General features: G+C 39.3%; 2 protein-coding genes across 2 annotated transcripts in view; one reads left to right on the forward strand and one right to left on the reverse strand.

Moving 5' to 3' along the window:
• Positions 1-20,470, forward strand: part of nudC (nuclear distribution C, dynein complex regulator) — a 102,776-nt gene that overhangs the window by 1,349 nt on the left and 80,957 nt on the right. The window lies entirely within an intron of this gene.
• On the reverse strand, positions 140-18,819 carry LOC138179330 (uncharacterized). Its single transcript, XM_069111999.1, has 4 exons — positions 18,065-18,819; positions 2,181-2,363; positions 1,286-1,550; positions 140-1,144 (listed from the first exon to the last, which is right to left on the reverse strand). The coding sequence occupies exons 1-4, from the start codon at positions 18,128-18,130 to the stop codon at positions 1,119-1,121; spliced, it is 540 nt and encodes a 179-aa protein (XP_068968100.1). The 5' UTR covers positions 18,131-18,819; the 3' UTR covers positions 140-1,118.

Raw genomic sequence — 20,470 nt, forward strand, 5'->3', positions numbered from 1 at the left:
CTTTTGTCTATCACTGTTCGAAATATCTTTCTACATATATTTGTTTTTTAAGTAAAAGAGAAGAAGCAAATAGAGTATCGCAATATATAATAATATTAGGAGGATAGAAGGGACAGGGGTGAAATAAAACACATCCTGATTTTCTTCATGGTTCGACAGTTTCTTGTTGAATCGACGATTAATTAATACGCAAGTAATATCACAGTTGCGGGTCAGCGATCGACACGATCGCTGCTCATTGCTTTTCCGTACATTCCCTGGAACACGACACCCTGGCATGCGGAATCCAGGTTTGATTCAAGCGTTCTTTCTGTTAGTAACAATTAAATTAACCCCTAAAAATTAACACATATCCGCTTATCTTACTCCCATCTCGTCGATTGTTCCGAACCGTCAACGTTAATCGAAGAAATACTTGTGCGTATGACTTACGAAATGTTTCACTGGACGACGACTTGTCTAGCTTACAATTAATATTTTCCTTTTACAATCTTATCGTCGTTAAATATAATTTAAATTAGATTTAAATCAGAAATTTACATTTCAGAAACATCTTAATTTAAATTTAATTTAAATTAATAGTTTTCACAAATCGATTCAAACAAATGATGATTCGTACATTTTATTTAATACGTCATCGTCTGATCTTAATTATAGAAAGGGAAGGATAGTAGAAGAAATATTGATCGAATTTCGAAGGACGCGGATCGGCCTCCTCGCCAGATAATCGAGTGGCTCAATTTAGGAGTTAGGATCGCATTCGTGCTATTTATACGGCCTTACCTAAAGCTAGCTCATTACATGAATGTAATTACTGAGTTTTCACGTACCGCACGTCAAATACGGTGCAATACAGCCTTTGAAACTTTGTCTCTGACCGAGAACGTCTAATCGAGTTGTCCTAACGCTCTAAGTGATAATATACATGTACATTATAAATACGAATAATTCCATCGATTATGATCGACAATCTTAATATCAAATGATTCGCAGAGATCGATTCATCCCTGATTCCATTCTTCAATGTTGACTCGCAGTTTGCACTCTTCTGTCTCGTCGTTAGCATAGTCTTCTACAGGATGATCCCACGATCGCTGCATTCGCCAATTTTTATAGGCCTAGTGGTACTTGTCGCGAATTCTCACTGTAATCAGAAGCAAAAAGCACCGGAGACTGGTGGAGACTAGACTTAAAAACATTCGGTATGGGTAGCATTGTTAAAAGATTGAAGAGCCTCTGAAGTGGAGCTTTTGAATCAATTAACATCACTACGAGTAGTACTCACTTTCCATGTAGAGAATCCCGAGAAGCAGGCCGACCATGAATAGAAAGCTCATCGTGCAGACGAGCACGGTGAGCTGATTTCTCGCGCAGCAGGACTTCCTGTAAACGGTCGTCGGTCTGCCTAGGCCGTTCACTACGGTGAAGTGAGTGCTGCTCGCAACCGATGCGGTGTCCATCTGTTTCGGCGCCGTCACCGTAGGCGGATGAATCGCCGCGAGATTGGCTAGGTTAGCGGCTGTCAGAAGTAACGTGCCCGATGCGGCACTCTGTAATACAAGAATGTTATTTAATCGCTCAGTTATTGAACTTTCTACTTGAAATTGAATAATTGGTTAGTTTCAGTCTTCTGAATGATTAGTCTTACCCTTAATGATTCATTAGATTTATTGACTATATTAATTGAATTTTGTGGGGTTGTTAAGACTTCTTAAACCTCGAGACTTCTGATATCTAATCTTTTCATTTATTTGTCTAGCTTCAATGGTTACATTTATTGATTATACTAATTGTATTTCTTTCTAACATTTATTAGGATTTCTGAATTCTTTTACAATTTTAGAAATCTAAATCTGTTTACATGAGGATAATTTAACCGTCAAAATATCAAGGTAGGGTGCTCAATATTCCTTCAAAGGACCTCATGTTTTTCCTCATAATTGTATCAGTTTATATTATCTTATTTTCTCATAACTGTTTTTCCAGTGACTCTGACTAAGAATTTTGAATATTATTTGCTATAAATCTTCACTAATCAAATAAGTCTAATTGTAGTCATAGGTGTGTTACATTTACTTTATAATTTTTAAGGTACCAAGAATTAATTTCAACTAGCTTTCCATTTACGTTCTTCAACTTCTTCTAAACTCCAAATACATGATCTATCGATGCACGCTTACGTGTGTACTGGCAGTGGATCCTTGCGACGAGGTGGATCCTCTGGATGGCGAGTTTGGGTGCAGATGATGAGCCCAGCTACCATTTTCGCTATCCCTCTCGCTTCGTCCCACCAAGGACGGCCTTGGGATGTGCCAGGAAAGCGGGCTGCCCGCTACTGCTGTCGTAGCCGCCGTCGCCTCGATCTGAAAGCAACGTAAATCGACGTGAAGCTTTGATTGCATAAGCGATAATGTCGCGGCGATTACGCTTCTGCCTCGCCCGCATGTCCTCCACCTGCAACCGCGTGTTGTTTATCTCTCGCCAACAGAACATTACTCTATATGTATCCACCACGCTATCTGAGTTTCATCTGTTCGACGAACAGGCTCGTGGTCCGATTCGATTGACCAATCAGCAGATTAAATAGTTGTTTAAACCTGCTGTATTATATTCTGAGCGAACGTTCTTTGCAAATGTATCTAGTCTTTTTTATTAATACGATTCTATTTTACAATTGTGTAAATTGTACGTCGATGATATACTAATTAACCGACGAAACAATTGGGAACTTTGAACACATAGACTTTCTCGTTAACCAAGTATTGTATTCATTCGCTAGTTTCCTTGTGTTCGCGTCATAAGCAAGTTTTACATACCAAAGAACGTTGTTTTCGAAAGGCTGTCGCAATGGCTTATTGTTCTAGCTCGGTCCCATCTGCGGGTATCCGTATCGCGCGTTTCACCGCATCGAAATACCAGCGGGGATGATGTACCGCGACCTAACTAAATCGTACACTCTTCGCTTCGATCGAGTTCACTTCAAACGAGAGAAGAGAATAGAAGAGGAGTGGTTATCGAGGAATGGTTCTTAGAACGAGTTATCTTTCTGTAATATTTTCCTCACAACAGACATATACCTTCTAGAAATATTTTATTCTATACTGAATCTTCATCTGTATTCTGTTCTTTAGACTTTTATTTATCCTTGCGGCTTTCAAACTCTAATTTACCCCTATGCTCTTCAAACCCTCATTCACGTCATCTTATGTGTTCTTCTCTATAATCACCTGAATAACGAGAAGGATTTACACACCATCGTATTTGTTGTGTGCCAAATATGATTTAGTCGGTCAATAACTTAGTAGCATTATGAGTTTCTTCAGAAGGGCACCAAGAGACTTCAGCTCCTCGCATATCCCAGTTCGAGTTTTGGACATTTTAACAAACCATTACCGAGTATACCAAATAATATTAAACGCCATCATCTATAATACTCTCATTTCGAACAAAAATGATGCACTTTGCAATGGAGCAACGTTCAGAGCCGAACGAGTCCTCGATTGCGCTACCACTCGGAGCTCGAAGGAAGATTTTCGGGGGACCAAGCTCCCGATATTCCGGTTTGATCGTTGCACAACGCTGGTACTCTCGAATTCCTCTGTGCAGCTCGTTGCTTCGAATGTAATTCTCTGGTCGCATCTTGGTCGTCTTCGTCGTTGTCTCGTCGTGTCGTCGTGTGTTTCCTCGACTCTTGAAGCATGCCTGGAGGTGTACGGCCGCGAAACGTTTTCAGGGCCAAGCCGGGGATAGCAGCGCGAGCATTTCCGCGACTTTGACACTGGCTTGGCCCGTTGGCTCGGCTCGTGCGTACGCACGTCGATTACGCCAGTTAATTGGCCATTTTCGCACGTAAATCAGCCGCGTTTCGCACCGAACCTGTGGCCTACCTTCGCCGCACACTGGCCACCGCCCAAGGTCCGAACTCGGCTTGCTTCTTTTTTCGAGTCGCTTTTTCACTCGGATACGGATCGAAGTATCGAGTCTCTAATGGAACGCGAGCCGACCCACGATTTATGTGTCCTGTCGGGCGTGGCCGATTCAGAAAATAACGTGGAAGCAGCCTTGCACCGCATTTTTGCCGCCGGTGCCTCGCGGATCTTCCGGGACTCGCCGGAGCACCGACCACCTGGTATTTTTAGTCTTGGAGTCTCTTGTTCATTCCATTGTTAGGTCTTTAAGAGATTGATTCAATCAGAGATGCATATATTACATGATTTACGAGGATTAGTTTTGTCTTAAATGATTTGAGGGACATTTTGTGTTAGGTCAGAATTACAGTTCTATTATTTGACAAAGATAATAGTTTCTTTAGCCGATGATATAATTGGGGAATTATACTATTAGGTCGCTCTATAAGTAATCCTTTGAGGACCCTGTTTAAAACAATGAGATTTTTATAAAAGTAGAATAGGAAACTTGATAAAAGATCCCTGATACGATATTATTCGTGAATTATCAACACAGAATAAAGCTATTAGGATTGGAAGAAGATTTCCTAATCTCTTAAACTTACTTCAATAATCGAACACAAGTCAAGCAACTTTGAATCTTCCATTTTGACTCTGAATAATCTACTGATATCTCTTTAGCAACATTGACATTTTGCAAATTGTTCTCGCTGATATAAAAGGAAGAAGACCATTGTATCGTTAACGTTGTCAATGAACATTTCGAAATATAACTTTCTGCTTTCGAAAAATTTCACTGCAAAGGACTACTGAGATCGATTGTATCAAGAAATCGTCAGAGTGCAAGGTACCAAAACATGGACCTAACAATTAATACAACATACCGTATAAATCGCTATAGAACATACTTGAAAGACATTCGTTGGCGAAATTACATAGGCTGGAATGAAAAGATACGAGTGAAATTGCGCAAAGCTCCTAGACAATGGAGGAGAATGGCGCCGTATTTGTCGGAATCGAAGTTTCATAACTGAATCTCGATACCCGACGGCGCGTTCTCGGTGACAGGTATTCGTTGCCGAGCTGGTATATCTCGAAATTTTTCGAGACGATGCGAGAGGCAAAAGAGTCGGATACTCGAGCCGGAGCAAGAAGAAAAACCCGTGCACCCGAGCGGGAACCGAGACCAAGACAGAGAGAATGGCCTGGGCGACGCTCAAAGAGAGGCGTCGTTAAGAATTTTTGTGGAATTCAATACACTGGTCAGCCTCGAAGCGCTGCACCTGTGCTGGGACCGGGTAACGCGACACTCTGAAACTCGCCACTCTTTTTTCGTTCTCCCTTCGTTGTTTCTGTATCATCTCGAGGGGTTGAACGATTTTGATTAATCGTCCTCTTCATCTATCAAGAACGATTAACATTGACAGAGAGTATCGTTATAGTGAAAAGTAACGACCGGTCAGGGGAGGATCTTTAAGATAAGTTGTGAATATCTTCGAGTAAATAAATATTCGAAATGAAGATGATTTCTTGATCGTGACATGTTAAAATATTGTGATATATCAATATATTAAAGTATGTTTTTATCGTATTATACAGAGTAATTGAGATATACGTTCGGTGATTTGAGTTTTAACGTCTTCTGAGGAATGTGAGTTTGAGTTTTAACGTCTTCCGAGGAATGTGAGTTTGAGTTCTGGGTATTCCCCACTCTTCTTTATCTGATGTCACATTTTTTGATTAATGTGTTTCGTAAAGTTGTCTTGGTATTTCAGTGGAAGGAGAAGAGGCGTAACCTATTTTCTTAAGCACACAACAGTGACAATAATTATAATTTGATGACAAAGTAATATAATTGCTGATCATGTGTGGTTCTCTACTAAACCTGTTGGCTGTCTAGGTTTCTCGTAGCTCGGATCGTTGTTAATCTATTTCGAAGTCATTATCTTTATAAGCTAATTATAACTGTTTAACATTACTAGAATGGCTAAACGGTCGGCAAATATTTTCAAAGAAACGTTAAAACGAATTATCTCGTTTCAAGGGCAGAATATATTCGGTCATCGATCTTTGTTCCCTCTCATTTCGTGTTCCCCTCTTCTGAAGAATTCATCTGCCTAATCTTTAAGTAACCTTAAAACATTCTCCGATTTTGAGAAGACTCTGATAGAACATTAAGACAGTGCTTTTTATTGCTTCCTCGGAAACGTTTTGTTTGTCCCGGCTCTTGTCGGCTATACAAAAAATACGTCCGCCAAGAAGCCAGTGACTCGGTTGGAATTTAACACTGGTCTTGGAATATTGCTTGAATATTCGTTAACCGGTTGTACGAACGCGAGCTGTGCAGGTCGAGGATCATCACCCAGGAGCGCCACGTCAGTCGATACCTCGAGGTACGTTTTCTCGTTACCGATACCGCGAACGGGTAGAGAAGTTGGCGTCTAACGAGCGTCGCACGCGGATGCGTGAACGATCATAAAAAGATATATGTTACAAGGTAGCGATAACAGATTCCGTGGTTTGACCTTGTTCATCCCGTGGCAGATCGCTTTCGCGAGCGAGCAGATCGCATCGGTGAAACTCGAGGAAGAGGAACGAATCGGTTTAGGAATGGCTGTTCTTGAAGTTTCAAGCCACCTGGCTTTAGATATTGTTTCTTTTTCATTTTCGGAGTAATTGGTCATTCGGTGATGATACTGGAATTCGCACGATGAATTTATACGATTTAATTAAGATAGAGATAATTATGAAGAAAATGGTAGAATAGTAGAAATAATATGAGAGATTAGATGGAAAATAAAATTTATAACTTTCTTCATTTTTTTGTAACGATGGAATATTTGGTAATAATAGGTGTCGGTATTCGTGTGATAAATTTATATAATGTAATTAAGACAGGAATAATTAGGTAGATAATAAAAAAATACAGAGAATGTAGAATGGAAGGCTAGATAGGAAATTTTTTTACAGAGATTAAATCCCTAGTAATAATAATGGAATTTACATGTCAAATTTATATAACGTAATTAAAACAGGGACAATTAAGAAGGAAATAAAGAATTTTACAAGTCAGGTTTCTATAACGCCACGTATTTTATGATATTCTGAAATCTAGTTCGATTATTTCTATCTTTCTCCCGTTATGGAAAGATATGAACATTTTTTGGAGCAAATTTTTATAAACTCAAAATCGACAACCCGGTTTATTAAAAGTAGTTCCGTGATCACCCGGGATTCCCAACGTTGGATAGTTACGTTTCAGAGCGAAAGAAAGCGTTGTTGTTTGACAATTTATAAGAACGTACCGCTAATTCCACGAAAAGGCACGATATTTACAAGGAATTTCAATAAAATACGCACTCATGAATATGTTGAGTCATTTCGACTTTGCTGAGCATAGAATGAGCTTGTTTCTTCTATTCGACACCTACGATCGGGCGAACCGGATTTCACATTGCACCTCCGCTCGTTCACCCTCGATGAATTCAAACTTCAATATTTTGTATAATATATCTGGTAATAAAATTAAACTGTTCTTCATTTTTTCCACTATTCATCGAAATCTTATTCTGACATTTAGTATTTTCCAATGTTTGATATTTCTTGAGAGAATTATTATTATTTATAATGATAGAGGTATCTCAACAAGTTGTCTATACAGTTGATAAACAAACGAATAGAAAGTTTGTTATTAACGAAAGAATATAATATTTGACTCAACAATTTTCGATAATTATCGGTCATTTCTTCAATATACCTTTAAATTTTCGTAAATGCTGTTATTAACCAAATCACAGCGACCTGTTTAAAGCAGTTTCTATTGCTCTTTAATACGTATGTATTTACAAGCACGTTACGTGTCACCAGGTGAGCTAAGTATTACGTTACGATTATGCTGTTAGAACGTTACGTGACATTTAAACATCTCCATGTTTCGTAGTGAGGAAATTACGAAGACCTGGATCTGTTACCCTTTGCATATTAGTTTACCTTTACGCTCCTCGCAATTTAGAAGTTGGTATTAGCACAAATGGAATATCTAAACACACAATGTGAAGATATTTCTTGGAAGTACGATCGTTTTGAGATCATTATAAGATTACTAGGTGAAATAGCCTAAGACACATCTGCACTGCAATTCAATCATCTCGTAACCAATTAATCATTTCAACATTCTTTCTTAAGGCGAACGAAATTAAAATAGGGCTCCTTATCTCGTTAAAGAACTAAAAAAGGGAAACTCAGAACTCGTATTCCTATCGGAAAAACAACCCAGCCGACAACCTATCATTTTCCACTATAAAGATCACCTAGGGCGGCAATAATTTTAATAATACACAAGTTTCGACATGGTCTCATTTCCATCCGCGACGGCGTCTTCGAGCGCGGCCCATTTTCACGCCGATCTCGCGCCGCGTTGCCTCACAGAAAACATAAATCTAAGGCCCGTTTGCCACGATCGTCTACATATTTTGCAACTCGCGAGCTGGGCTCATTACATCGACTATTGCACGATGCTTCACTTTGTTTACCACGAGATCCACGGCGGTTCTTCCAATAGAAAAGAGAAGTCACAACGGCGAAGTCGAATGAAAAAAAGGACGGAGGTCTCTGCCCTCACTGTATCACGATCTTTGATATTTGGTATGATAATCCGCTCATCGATATTGGAGATACGCATTGACTTTCGATATTTCCATCGAATCATTTGTAATGGTCGAACATTCTCGTCCTTGAGACTCCGTGTGTCTGTTGGCTCTAAACTAGACAGAACGCGGGCATCTCGTGGATTATGAAAGAGCTCGAGCGAGCGTTACGAAGGGAGATTCTACCATCTGTGAAATCGTTGCGCGCCTCCTGTCGTGCACAGCGAAGACGAAGATTCATGGCGAATAATATACGGGATTTAGAATAGATTCTAGAGACTTCGTTAACGAGACCGTATTGAATTCCGTGTATCATCGGTTTGATAGAAGAGTGATATATCCGGAGATGTTCGCAAGAAGTGGCTGTGGAAGCATTTAAATAGTCAGTCAATTATCCATCATGTTAATAGGTTCTAATAAATATTACAATTTATGTAATAATAAGCTCATTAAATTAATGAGATTAATGGAAAGGCGCTGCAAATACTTCTTGCAGTTTAAAACTGATAGAATTCATTGAATGTTTATAATTATTAAAAAAATGAAATTATAAATTGTAAAAGGAAACGAATTTTTTGCTAAAATAGTTTGCTAACCATTGCTAAATAGTTGGGTAATTAACAACTTTCCATTTCAAACCGACTTCTTCAAAAAAATCTTCTCGCAATAATTGTATCACTTTCCTAGCGAACCAATGATGTTACATTTAAAGTGAAATGTTTGACGCGAAATGATCCGAGAATTAAAATGATCGACGAGGGGAAGAAGCTTCTACACCGATTTCTAGCGAGCCTGTTTAATAGCCTTGGCGGCTATCTAGATGGAATAGCGATCGCGAAGTAATTATTTCGTCGCTTATATTCACTATATTCATTGGTGCAATGTTACGGGGATGGCTTTCAAACGATTTTAATGATCCCGGACGTAATTAGTTCCAAACATCGTACAGGCATCGCCGGTTTCAGGTCGTTTCCGTGATGACAAGGTCTCTGTTCTATGTCCCAAGTATTTTCTACGATTTGTCCTCGTGTCTCGGAGAAGCGTGAAAAGTGTAACAAGAATCGTTTAGTTAGTTCTAAAGCGTTCTTCTGACCTTCCTCCTTCCACGAGGTCGCTTCGATTGCCAATTAACAGATACCAAACTGATCGAAAATAGGTCGATCAATCGAAATCAGATACACCTGTCATTATTATAATTACACGCATGACTGAGCGCCTTTGATCTCGTTATGGGATATTTGTTACAGTCGTTCCAGCAAATCCAGTGCTTAATAGAGTAAAGAGTCTAATAATTTAAAGATAACACAATATCCCGATTAAATGTCAATGTCTCGTGACAGTGAAAAAAGTTCTTGTACAAAAATGTCGTTTAAGGCTCATTTTCCAGGTTACAAACAATTAAATCATCCTCCGATTTCATACCTTGTATAGATGCGTATGCCTATTTCGGAAGTCAAGATAGCTATTTATTTCTAGTCAGACTTTATCGCAATTTTTTTCAGAGAAAAGAACGTTCCTCTTTACGCTCTATTCATTGCGTTGCACATTTGACATTTCTCGCTGAAAGGAATTGCAAACATTTTGGAAAGTTTCCAATATATGCTGGATTGTTTCTCAATCATCTTGAACTCTACATTGACATACATAAAATACTTGTATTTCTTTCAGGGTTAATTTTGTAACCTGTGGCTATAGAACATTTCTCCTTATATTTAATTATTTGCTGTTCTTTTTTCCTCTAATAATCTTTAAACATACTAGTTCTTCCACCCTGTTGAAATTTCACAATAATAAGAAAGCATGTTTGTCTCGTATACGAGCTCTTGACAAATACCGGTCGCTGAATAGGTAACCGGTGAGAAGGAAAGTCGTTATGCGGAGAGAATCTTCGAGAGTCTGTAAAATAAAGAAGCGTTCGGAGGAGAGGAAGAAAGCCGTTTCCTGATGGCGAATGTCTGTTTCACGTATACGAATCGTTTCGAGCGTAGTGTGTGTACGCGTTCTACGGTTTTCACCAGCAGAACGAACGCGCTTATCTTTGGATAAGCAGTAGTGGCTGTTGCATGAGCAGTCGAAGGACTGTTAAAAATCGAAACGCCACGTCGTTCCACTTCCGCGAGTTGCGACCCAGCTCCAGCTCTGGGACCTTGTTTGCGAATCTACCCGCCTATTTCGTAACGCGCCTGGCACCGTTTCGGTATATATCTGAGGACAAGAAATTAACAGAAGCTCGTATATCGATACCACTGATTTATTTTGTAAAAAGAACACGGTGGTATCGGGAATTGTCCGGTTATCTGAATTTAGTTTATACGTATACAGTGACTGACGAAAGTATCGAAACGCTTGTAGATTTTTTTATGGATATATGTATTATGTTGTACGAAACACATTTAGAAATTTCATTAGCATCGTTACGAGACTGGGCTATCATGTTTATATCGAAGTAAATAAATACTTTAGTTTACGCTGTATATACTAATTTGTCTGCAGAATGTACATATGTTTCCAGTAAATGTCTTGAAACTTCTATAAAATAGTTTCGAAGTTGTTGAAAATTTCACCAATCATGGCAGTCGTATCTCGTTATAATGCTAATGAAATTTCAAAATATTTTATATAACACATTCAATATACAAGAATTTTGTATATCTGTAAATGTAAATGTCTAAATACTTTGGAGCCACTGTGTGACTGAAATTTATATGATTTTTCCTGTGATTTGACATTCGGTTAAGAAGGATTCAGATATAACAAGAGAAGAAAGAAAGTTTCGAAGTGATACTTATGTACTTGAATACTAGTAATTTTTGTATTAGATAGTTTTTACTACGTCGTAAATATGATTCATATATCCATTGCTCTTGTCAATTATAATTCTGTCTTGTAAAATTATGATGTCATTTAGTGTCGTTTACCATCTAAGCTTTCTTCGCTGTGTATAGATTCAATCTGTAGTTTACTCAATCAGATACGAAATAAAATGTCGTTCCAATAAATGAGGTTCTATTGTTCGTCGATTGTTGGTCAAGGTTCCCAGCGAATGCTTTAAATGGTTCTTGATTATCCTACGACTACCTTTGTCTTATGACTTTTGTACTTATTGTCTTCGAATATTTTAATGTTTAAATATGTATGATTAAAGATGAATATGTTTGGAACAGTAATCAATTTAAGAAACTATTTGGGACCCATATAATTACAGTATAATTTACTGTAATTTTCAAACTTTCTTCGTTGAAGAATGGCTGATTATCCGTTTAGCTTGAAAAATTCTCAGATTTTAGTTGAATCGTCGATTTGCTGGTGAGTGAATGGAACATTTAACCTCTGTTTCATCGTCGGCGTATAATTAAATCCAAGCTTTCCAGGTGAACCATGGCACCGTTTGTCTTCGTCGCGATGCGTCAACGTTATGTCACTGGGTGTACGCGCGCAAATTTAATTAGTCCGAGTAATTTGCACGCTTGGCTACTCTTCCCTTGTTTTTCTTTAGCAGAATTCGCCAGTCGTTTGTCTTCATTATCCTTTGCTCGAGTACCGTCCACGTAATCTGTCACATATAATGGGAGAGTCAGCGAGTGTAACAATCGTTGTTATCTTCTTCACTCCAATTTTTCAATCTTCCTGCTTCGTGAATGAAATATTTAATCGCGAATTAAACGCTCGATCTCTCATCATCGTCGGTTTCTCAAGAGAAATAAGATATTTCTAAACAACAAACGCATCGTAACGGGAACTTTCCATTTCGTTTATCCAGTAATAAACTATACACGAAATCCTGCTCGTGCGTTTTTAATTCCAAACTTTCGACAGCTTTCTACTTCTCTGCTCAAAGGAATATTATCGATCGAAGCGAGATTCATCGCTATCGCGATCGATAACTTCATGATGCTTTATCTTCGATCTCGTTCATTTATCGCGAGCACTGCCCGCGGCGTCGACCTCAAACCGAGTCGCAAACCAATCGAACACCCTGGTCCGATCCAACTCTCTGAAATTCTTTTCTACCTGAAAGAAAAAGCTTGTGTATAAATTCATAAATCAACGCGACGCGCGAGGCTATAAATAAACCAGTCGAGAATCCATTGATTTCATAACAGCGAGGCAATTCTGTTTGCAAATTATTTACGCGTCTCCCAGCCATTTCTCGTGATCTGCCTCGATACCGAGTACGTTTACTCCGTGATAATAGCTATGGCCGATGATGATGCTCGGCGCCGCCACGTCCTCCGTCATCGTCGCGAAATGTCACGAGCACGCTTCGCCGAATCCGGAGGAATTTGTCGCTGGTCGATTCCAAACCTTCTCTAGGTCATTTGGAAACGATCGATTCTGGTCCATTTGCATTTACAACGTAAGTAAAGTGTACGTTCCGAAATTGTGACATCGAGGCAAACGCGTGTCGTGAGACCTAATACTTGCAAACGACGTTTGTCTACCTTATCCTTCCTATAAATATATCTTCCTTCTCCGAGTCTGTTTCTTCTTGCTTTCTTCGGTCTCGAGAATCGACGCGTCTAATACACGTCGCGACGGTGACCGTTGAAGTAGTAGTGGCGTGTCATGATCAGACACGGAGTGATCATTGCTTGGACGCGAGTGACGTGTGTGAAAATATGGCAATACTGGTTCTTACGGTTCTTGTATAATGATCATTCTTTGAAAGTAAGATTATAGTGGTCTGTAAATGGTGTCGTGTAGGTTAGGTTAATGTACAGTACTGGGCAAATACTAAGATCATGTACGAAATTGAAATGTTTTGTTTTTACGAATGGATGTGAAGATATCTTGAATCTTAAATTTATTCTTTGTTAAATATTGAATTCAGGAATTATTGATGATAGATATTTGTTATGAAAGTATTAATAATTATCAAATATATCTATTTCGTATTCTTTATTTCTCATGGCTCATCTAAAGTCGTTTTGGAAAGTTACAAACATGATACCATAAAGGGGTATTATTCCTACATAATGATTAATATTTCTTAAAAATATGATCAATTAGTATTGCAAAATTACTGTCGTAGATGATGTAAGACTTTTGCATATACGGTCCTGTAAATTTAGGCAAGCAGATAGGTGTCTTTGTAAATTGGAAACAGCAGGACCCGTTAGAAAACTGTCACGTCGTGGCGTCTTGAAACAGAGAATGAAAGTTCGACACGCGTCGCTTCTATCACGCAATCTAATGAAATATGTTTCCTTAATGAAGCAGCAAAAGACGAATTATATAATTACGCCGTTGTCGCTGCCATCGTTATCCAATAATTGTAATCAATAATCGCAAATCAATTTTTATCTCTTATTTACACAAAAATATACTTAATACTTTCATTGTTCGTTAACATAATTTAAACCTGTATTTGACATCCTGTAAAGCTGTCATGCATTCTTTTATTTAATAATTAATGAGAAAAACACCTGTTTTTATTGACGATCTTGTTCTCAAAGTAACTCGCTGTCACAATAAAGCACCCGTGAGTGTTGCTCGAATCAATGTCGCGATCTCGTGAATTCCTTCCCCGAGGCGACATTTGCATGCAACAAGAGAAAGCACTTCATATTGCAAAATCGATTTCTCTGCTTCGACCTTAGACGAAAACACTCCAGCTTTTCCCCTCGGTTGATCGATGACCTTGTATCAAACCTTGACTTGGCAAATCCAACGAAGATTTTTGGCTACTCCGTTTAATGGTTTTGGATATCTTCGAATTTTATCTAATCCACTAATAAACAATCGTGTCGTCAGTTGATGACTGGTGAGCGAATAAACGAGCCTTCCAAATATCAAGATAGAAAGTGAAATCCTCGATTCCGCACCAGCGTAAGTTCCTCTTAAGGTCAACGACTGAGAATTGTTTTCACACACAAATCGATTAGTACTCTAATCTTCCAGGGACACGGATACTCAACCGTTCATAGCTCAATAGCTGTTCACTGTTGACGACACTAACACTTCTCGGTTGACAAATGCGAAAACGTTTAATCGCGCATGGATGATAAAGGACGATCCTGATTAAAAATTCGTCGCCGACCAATATTTTAATTCCGTATTTAACATGCGAAGGTTATCGATGTTAACAGGATTTGCTGAACGAAGTTGCCTGTATTCAAAGGTTAATACGTTTCTAACGTATATTTTGATTCTCAATTTTGTAATATTCACACATTTAAAATATAATTTTGTTACATTCAGATCTTCAGTCAAAAATATCAATTTTCGTTTCATTCATATTTTCAATCGGTCGTGAATGCAAAATTTCGGACTAACATTGCGGAAATGTTTCTAAAAAGTATTTGACACGTTGTCGACCTTTACGAATTTTTCTCAAATGACTAATTTCGTTCACCAGCTTTCCGTTTTTAATCGTCGTGCATGACTGATCACGCGAGTGGAACACGCGGCATTTTGCTCGAGTCGAATCGAGTTGCAACTCTGAAGTTCTGGTGTACGCGCGCGGTGCAATGATGAAATAAACGCGTACGTTCTAAATTGTAGGTTCACGCTAAAGATCGCGGCCACAGTTCCGAGAGATATCGCGATGTTATGTAAATGATCGATAACGAAGGCTGAATCGACACGGATCGTATCTTGCTTCTTCGACTTGCAATCTGCGTTACGAGATGCATTCATGAAATCCATTCGAACGGCAGATCTCGAGCGGACGATCAATTATATCTCGTTGATTTAAACGCGGCGTTTCCCAAAACGGTTACTTTGTTTTTAACCTTTCGCAAACCGCTTTCTGTTTGAGTTTCACCGTCGAATCCGTACAAGGTGAACGCGGTACATAAATCAGGATAACTTCCTCCTATGATTAAGTTCCTTCCTAATATTTGTGAATTAATGTGTATACATTAACTATATATATTGATGTATATCGATAAGACCGATCAAAGTTCTAGATAATCGGCAATGTTACACAAGGATGTATTGCAAAAGATTCTGCTTGCCAATAAGTATTCAGCTGGTCAATATTTAACCTGCTAATTGAGAAAGTTGTTTTGTACTTAATCTTGAGATTAATAACTTGATTATTGTGGGATAGGCTGTTTGTAATGCTTCGTTCTTTTGTCTTATATATTATACATTGGAGTTTCTTTTATTCGAACTTCATTTATTGGGACGAAGGTTGAATCAGTGTCTGATTAAACGAATTCTCGTCGACTGAATTTACTTGGCTGAACTTGAACTTCTATTTTATAAGAATGAAAAATCACGGATAGCGAATTGAATTAATGAATTCCTATTATATAATCAATTAGACAAATGAAATTCTACTCTGAACGATAGCAAAGAATGAAAATCCTTCTTTATTCTTCAAGTTATTTTATTTAAAACATATAAATCTTCGTAATAAATCAGAATTAAATCTTTCACGATGCCTAACAAGTAATTTACACTTAGCATAGAATCTTATATAGGTTTGTCAGTTTAATTCACAGTAGTAAATCCTAGATTTATCGTAGTTCGAGTAATAAACTTGGAATTCCAGCTAGGATTCTTACGCCTCGAGAAGCAATCGCGGTCCATGCTCGTAAACGTTAGGACGGTGAAGGAATTATGAAACGCGAATGTGAGAAACGGCCTACAGGTGGCTTGGTTACCGGCTTCTCGAGAATCAACCTGGAGCTACGGAATTATGGAAATCGTTTTTCAACGCGAGCCGTGTAGCACTACTTCTATCGCGTAACGCCTACACGTTCTACTGTATGTCAGTTCTATTCGTTTCTTTTCTTTTTAATATAATAACCAACCAAACGCTTGTTCGGTAGATCGTATTTAAAGTTAAGTCACTGCTGCGGGCATGAAAGTTCAATTCGTTGAATTTCGATTCCACTGACAATTGCTAGTTGCTGGTTTTCTCATTTAGGCGACTAACAACCACTATTAATATCGAGTCATATGGCAAACTATGATCTACTCACTTAGGATCATATTCGAGGATCTTTATTTTAATTTTAAATTTTATTTCAATTCCTGAGACTGAAGTTTAGTATCTGCTGTAAATCATGAATTTTAAGTTACATACACATCTTTTTAAATTCTTAATATTCTAGCACTTTATTCATACAACATCCAAGTTAAATCGTATTTCCATTCTTCTAATCTCGAAAGAAACATAACAACGAGATAGTGCATATTTATACAAATTCAAATTTTTATGCATACATCAAAATACATCTGATTTTTCCTCTAGATATTACAACGAATGCTTTATTTTTTTCACATTGAAATTCCTAATGAATTCATGAAGGTCTCCAGTCTAATAATATTTGTCCTAAGACTTTTGTATGTAAAGTATCGGAATGTAAAGTATCTCGTTGTTTTTCGTATTAACCACACTGCTTCAAGAAAGTGTAGCTACAAAACAAATAATAAGTGGACGGGTTGAACCTTAATCGGAATACGCGTTCTCGATGTTCGATTTTTCGTGGAAAGTTGCAAACGAATTTCTCACGAGCGACGCGTCGCAGCAGGCAGGTTTTATTGCACAATACGCGTGTACCGTAATTTGTTCGCGATTCGTCGCCGTGGTAATCGCGGCGTGGCTTTCGTGCGCGTTATTTTCTACGAATATCTGGGAACGATATTGTCCTTCGTTTCCCAACTAACATCTAGTGCGTCGACGTTGTCGCGGTGTACTCGGTTTTGCGTTATATAAACCCGTACCGGGATGGGTGTCAGGCTTATTAAGTATTCGCGGTGAACGGTGTTACGCGGCGTGTACATACGCACGCACGTTGCCCGTGAACCTAAACTGTTCGACGCCTTTTACCAAGATACCTCGATTAATCAGAACAGTTTACCTGTTTACCAGTGTCATTTTATATGTCGTTCGTTTGATAATCGTCCGTTGAACTTTCTGCATTATTAACTGTTTCTCATTAACAGGATAGGCAAAGAGAATAGAATAGATAAAGAGAAACATAGTGTTGTTAATTATCGCCGATGCATTAAATCCGGGGAATCTAGTTCCTGTTAGATAACGTTGTGAAATTTTTTTCGCGGACTTCCTCAAAATCTACGCCTGCTTTACGTAACCAGCCCAAACCTGCTAATCACTAGAAACCAAAGATCGAGAGATTTATGATTCCCGATGAATTTAGCCGATTTAACTTCCTCTGTTCGTCTTGCAGCCTCTCCTATTTCTCTTGAACCAGAAGACTAACTTGTCCATCCACTGGATGGTCTTCTATTTCTTTTTCTATCGTCTGTTTCCCGCCAAAGGAACTTCAGGACGTGCCTTGTATTTACATCGTGAAAGTTCGATAGGAATTGTTTGGTAATTGTGATTAAATCTCGTCGGGTCACAGAGAGGAATTGAGATTTCTGAATTGCGGAAGGGACGACGAGTAGAGAAAGCAGAGATAGTTACAGAGAAGGACTACGAGAGTTCCGTGATACAGCCGCGGACTATCATTTGTCTTCTAAAACACCATTAGCTAGAAGAAACGTCTCGACCATGTATATTCTTTAACATGTAATTCATGATGGACTTACATCAGGAACAGAATCCTCGTGTCCGTCGTTGGAGGCTTCTTCCACGTTGATTTGGATTCCAGACATGTTCCAGGGTGCCTTTCTTTTCTGCGTCTCCTTTTTTCGTTCGAAATCACTCCTATATACCCTATACACTCTCTTCGAGAATTTCGAAGGTCGATCTCCTAGGTCTCAAAGAAAAATCCGCACCTAGGAGCCGCACTCTCCGGTTACCACCACTCCCGTGAACGGCTGGTGATGTCCCTAGCTGCACGTATATTCCACAAGAAACCGCGATCACCCTCGAAAGAAAGAATTCTCCCCCTCAACGCTGTGCTTCGTGGCTGAACGACCAATCCCCGAGGACCAGCCTGGCCAAGTCCCAGGGAGCCAAGTCCTCTCGACGTACTCCGTCGAGCGCGGAGTTCGTTGTCCTCTCTCTCCCTTTTTAGAATCCGAGAGCAGGACGAACTTTTGTTTCTCCTCTCGTCTCTCTCCCTTTAGGACGTTAGCTACTTCTCTTTTCTTCCCTTTTCTCTCGGCTGCTCCTCTCTCAGAGGCTGAGTCGAATTGTGCGCACGAATTCACAGACGAAAGGCTGGGTGATCGCCGTGGTGAACCATGAAGGATCTTCACGGGTCGAACGTGATTCCCGGTATGTGTTTTCCAAGCGTTTCGCTATGTCGCGGGAGTACCGCACGCCGTGTCGTTATCGTCTCTCTCGCACGCGTGCGACTAGAGCCGCCGCCACATCTGGCCTTTGGACTGGCTGCCAGCAGTCGGCCAGATCGGTTTTATACCTTCGTATCTCCCACCCTGGAGAGACGAGCGAGCGCGCTCACGGCACGTCGATCCTGCACGCGGCCAACTCTCCGCGGCACACCACGGCCGAGAGGATCGATCTTTTTTTCTCTTCCTCCCTGGACTGTGCGTGTGTGTACGCGTTTACCAGGAATACACAGGGACACGTAGACACACGGAGGTGGCAGGTCTAGGCGCAAGGACGAAGCCAGGAATAAGGGACCAGCCGAGAATTCTGCTTCGTCCGCCCTATCCAGTCCCACGGATTAGTCCTGTGCGTTTCTCAGGATAAAAGCGTGTCGAGGAAAGAATTCGTGGCTTATCTCGGTAATTTTTCTCAGTCTCGTTGCCTCGTTTGGTGTTACCGAGTTAAGGAAACGAACGTAGTATCGGCTCGTATTTTCTGTTTTATCACGTTCGTTTTATTTAAATAGCTTGTTCCGTACGAGCACCGCTGAATTATTTTCCACTGGTCGTCTCTATGGAGAAGGTGGTCTTTACAGACGATTCTTGGCAGATAAGAGCCGTCAAGATACGCTTTCTGCGTCTGGTAAAATTCAATATGCGTTGTTTTTCGATGTTTTTTCACTTTATCCTGCTGTATTATCTTGAATTTTGATTTGACTGTTCCCCCGATTTTTCTATGTATATCTGTTAGCCATTGGATTCTGGCGAAGTCGATGATACTAATCTGGTGGGTTTTACGTGGGCATCGGAATGACATCGTGGAGCGGATCCTCCTGCTCGCAAACCTGTTCCACGTTTTCGTGCAGGTATGCGTAGGTACGACGGTAGGAGAGTCTCGTTCCTTCTCTGTCCTTTTAATCTTGCTCGCCGATGTTTTATTGATGAACGAACCGAAGGGTGGCGGCCAGACGCGTCAGGCTTCCTCGGGAATCGTGCACTTTTCTCGTTTACCCCTAACCACAGGAGACTTGAAACACGATATGCACGCTACCAGATGAGTTGCTTCCGTAAAATGTTAATACAGGAAACTTTTTTGCAATATTTTCTTACATTGTTATTTTAATATATATATGCATATATTTATTTATTTATTTATCTATTTATTAATAATGTTAAATACTGATGAGAAATTCTGGTTTTCTTAGACATTAATTATTGAATAGTTTGTGAATATCACTGAATAGAATTTTTGTTTATTTCTTAAATTATTAAATTTTTACATTTTTCTTGACGACTCCACGATACAGTAATAAGTCGAATCTGTGCCTTCAAGTTTGTCTTTAAACTAAGTTATACTTTCGACAGCTTCATCTATCCTTTTAAACGATGCAGGTGCTTTTATAGATATTATGCGCTACTATATCACTATAAAAAAATTCGGAAATTATTACCAGCCATAAGCTCATAAATTCCTGTATAGAAAAATTCGAAAAATATTACCGCCTACAAGATCATAAATCCAACAACTCCCTCCTCCTTCACGCTAACGTTATAATTCAAAAAATAAGCAGAACCATTTATTAAGCTCAATATCAACTACCCCAGATCTATATCGACTCTCCTACAAAGAATTGCCGCGGCAATTTTTCTCGAAGAACCCTAGAGAATCTTAATTAGATTTGAAACGCGCCCTATTTATCCATGTTTGCGAAAATTAGA

Source organism: Bombus flavifrons, chromosome 4, assembly GCF_040668555.2.
Source record: "Bombus flavifrons isolate JBK064 chromosome 4, iyBomFlav1_principal, whole genome shotgun sequence".
Classification (NCBI taxonomy): domain Eukaryota; kingdom Metazoa; phylum Arthropoda; class Insecta; order Hymenoptera; family Apidae; genus Bombus; species Bombus flavifrons.

Bases quoted from the DNA above. Each gene is read 5' to 3' on its own strand.
- LOC138179330 (XM_069111999.1), bottom strand. From the start codon at position 18,130: ATGTCTGGAATCCAAATCAACGTGGAAGAAGCCTCCAACGACGGACAC. The intron at 2,364-18,064 runs GTAAGTCCATCA...CGTTGCTTTCAG, and splicing joins ACGAGGATTCTGTTCCTGAT to ATCGAGGCGACGGCGGCTAC. The intron at 1,145-1,285 runs GTGAGTACTACT...TTCTGATTACAG, and splicing joins CGGGATTCTCTACATGGAAA to TGAGAATTCGCGACAAGTAC.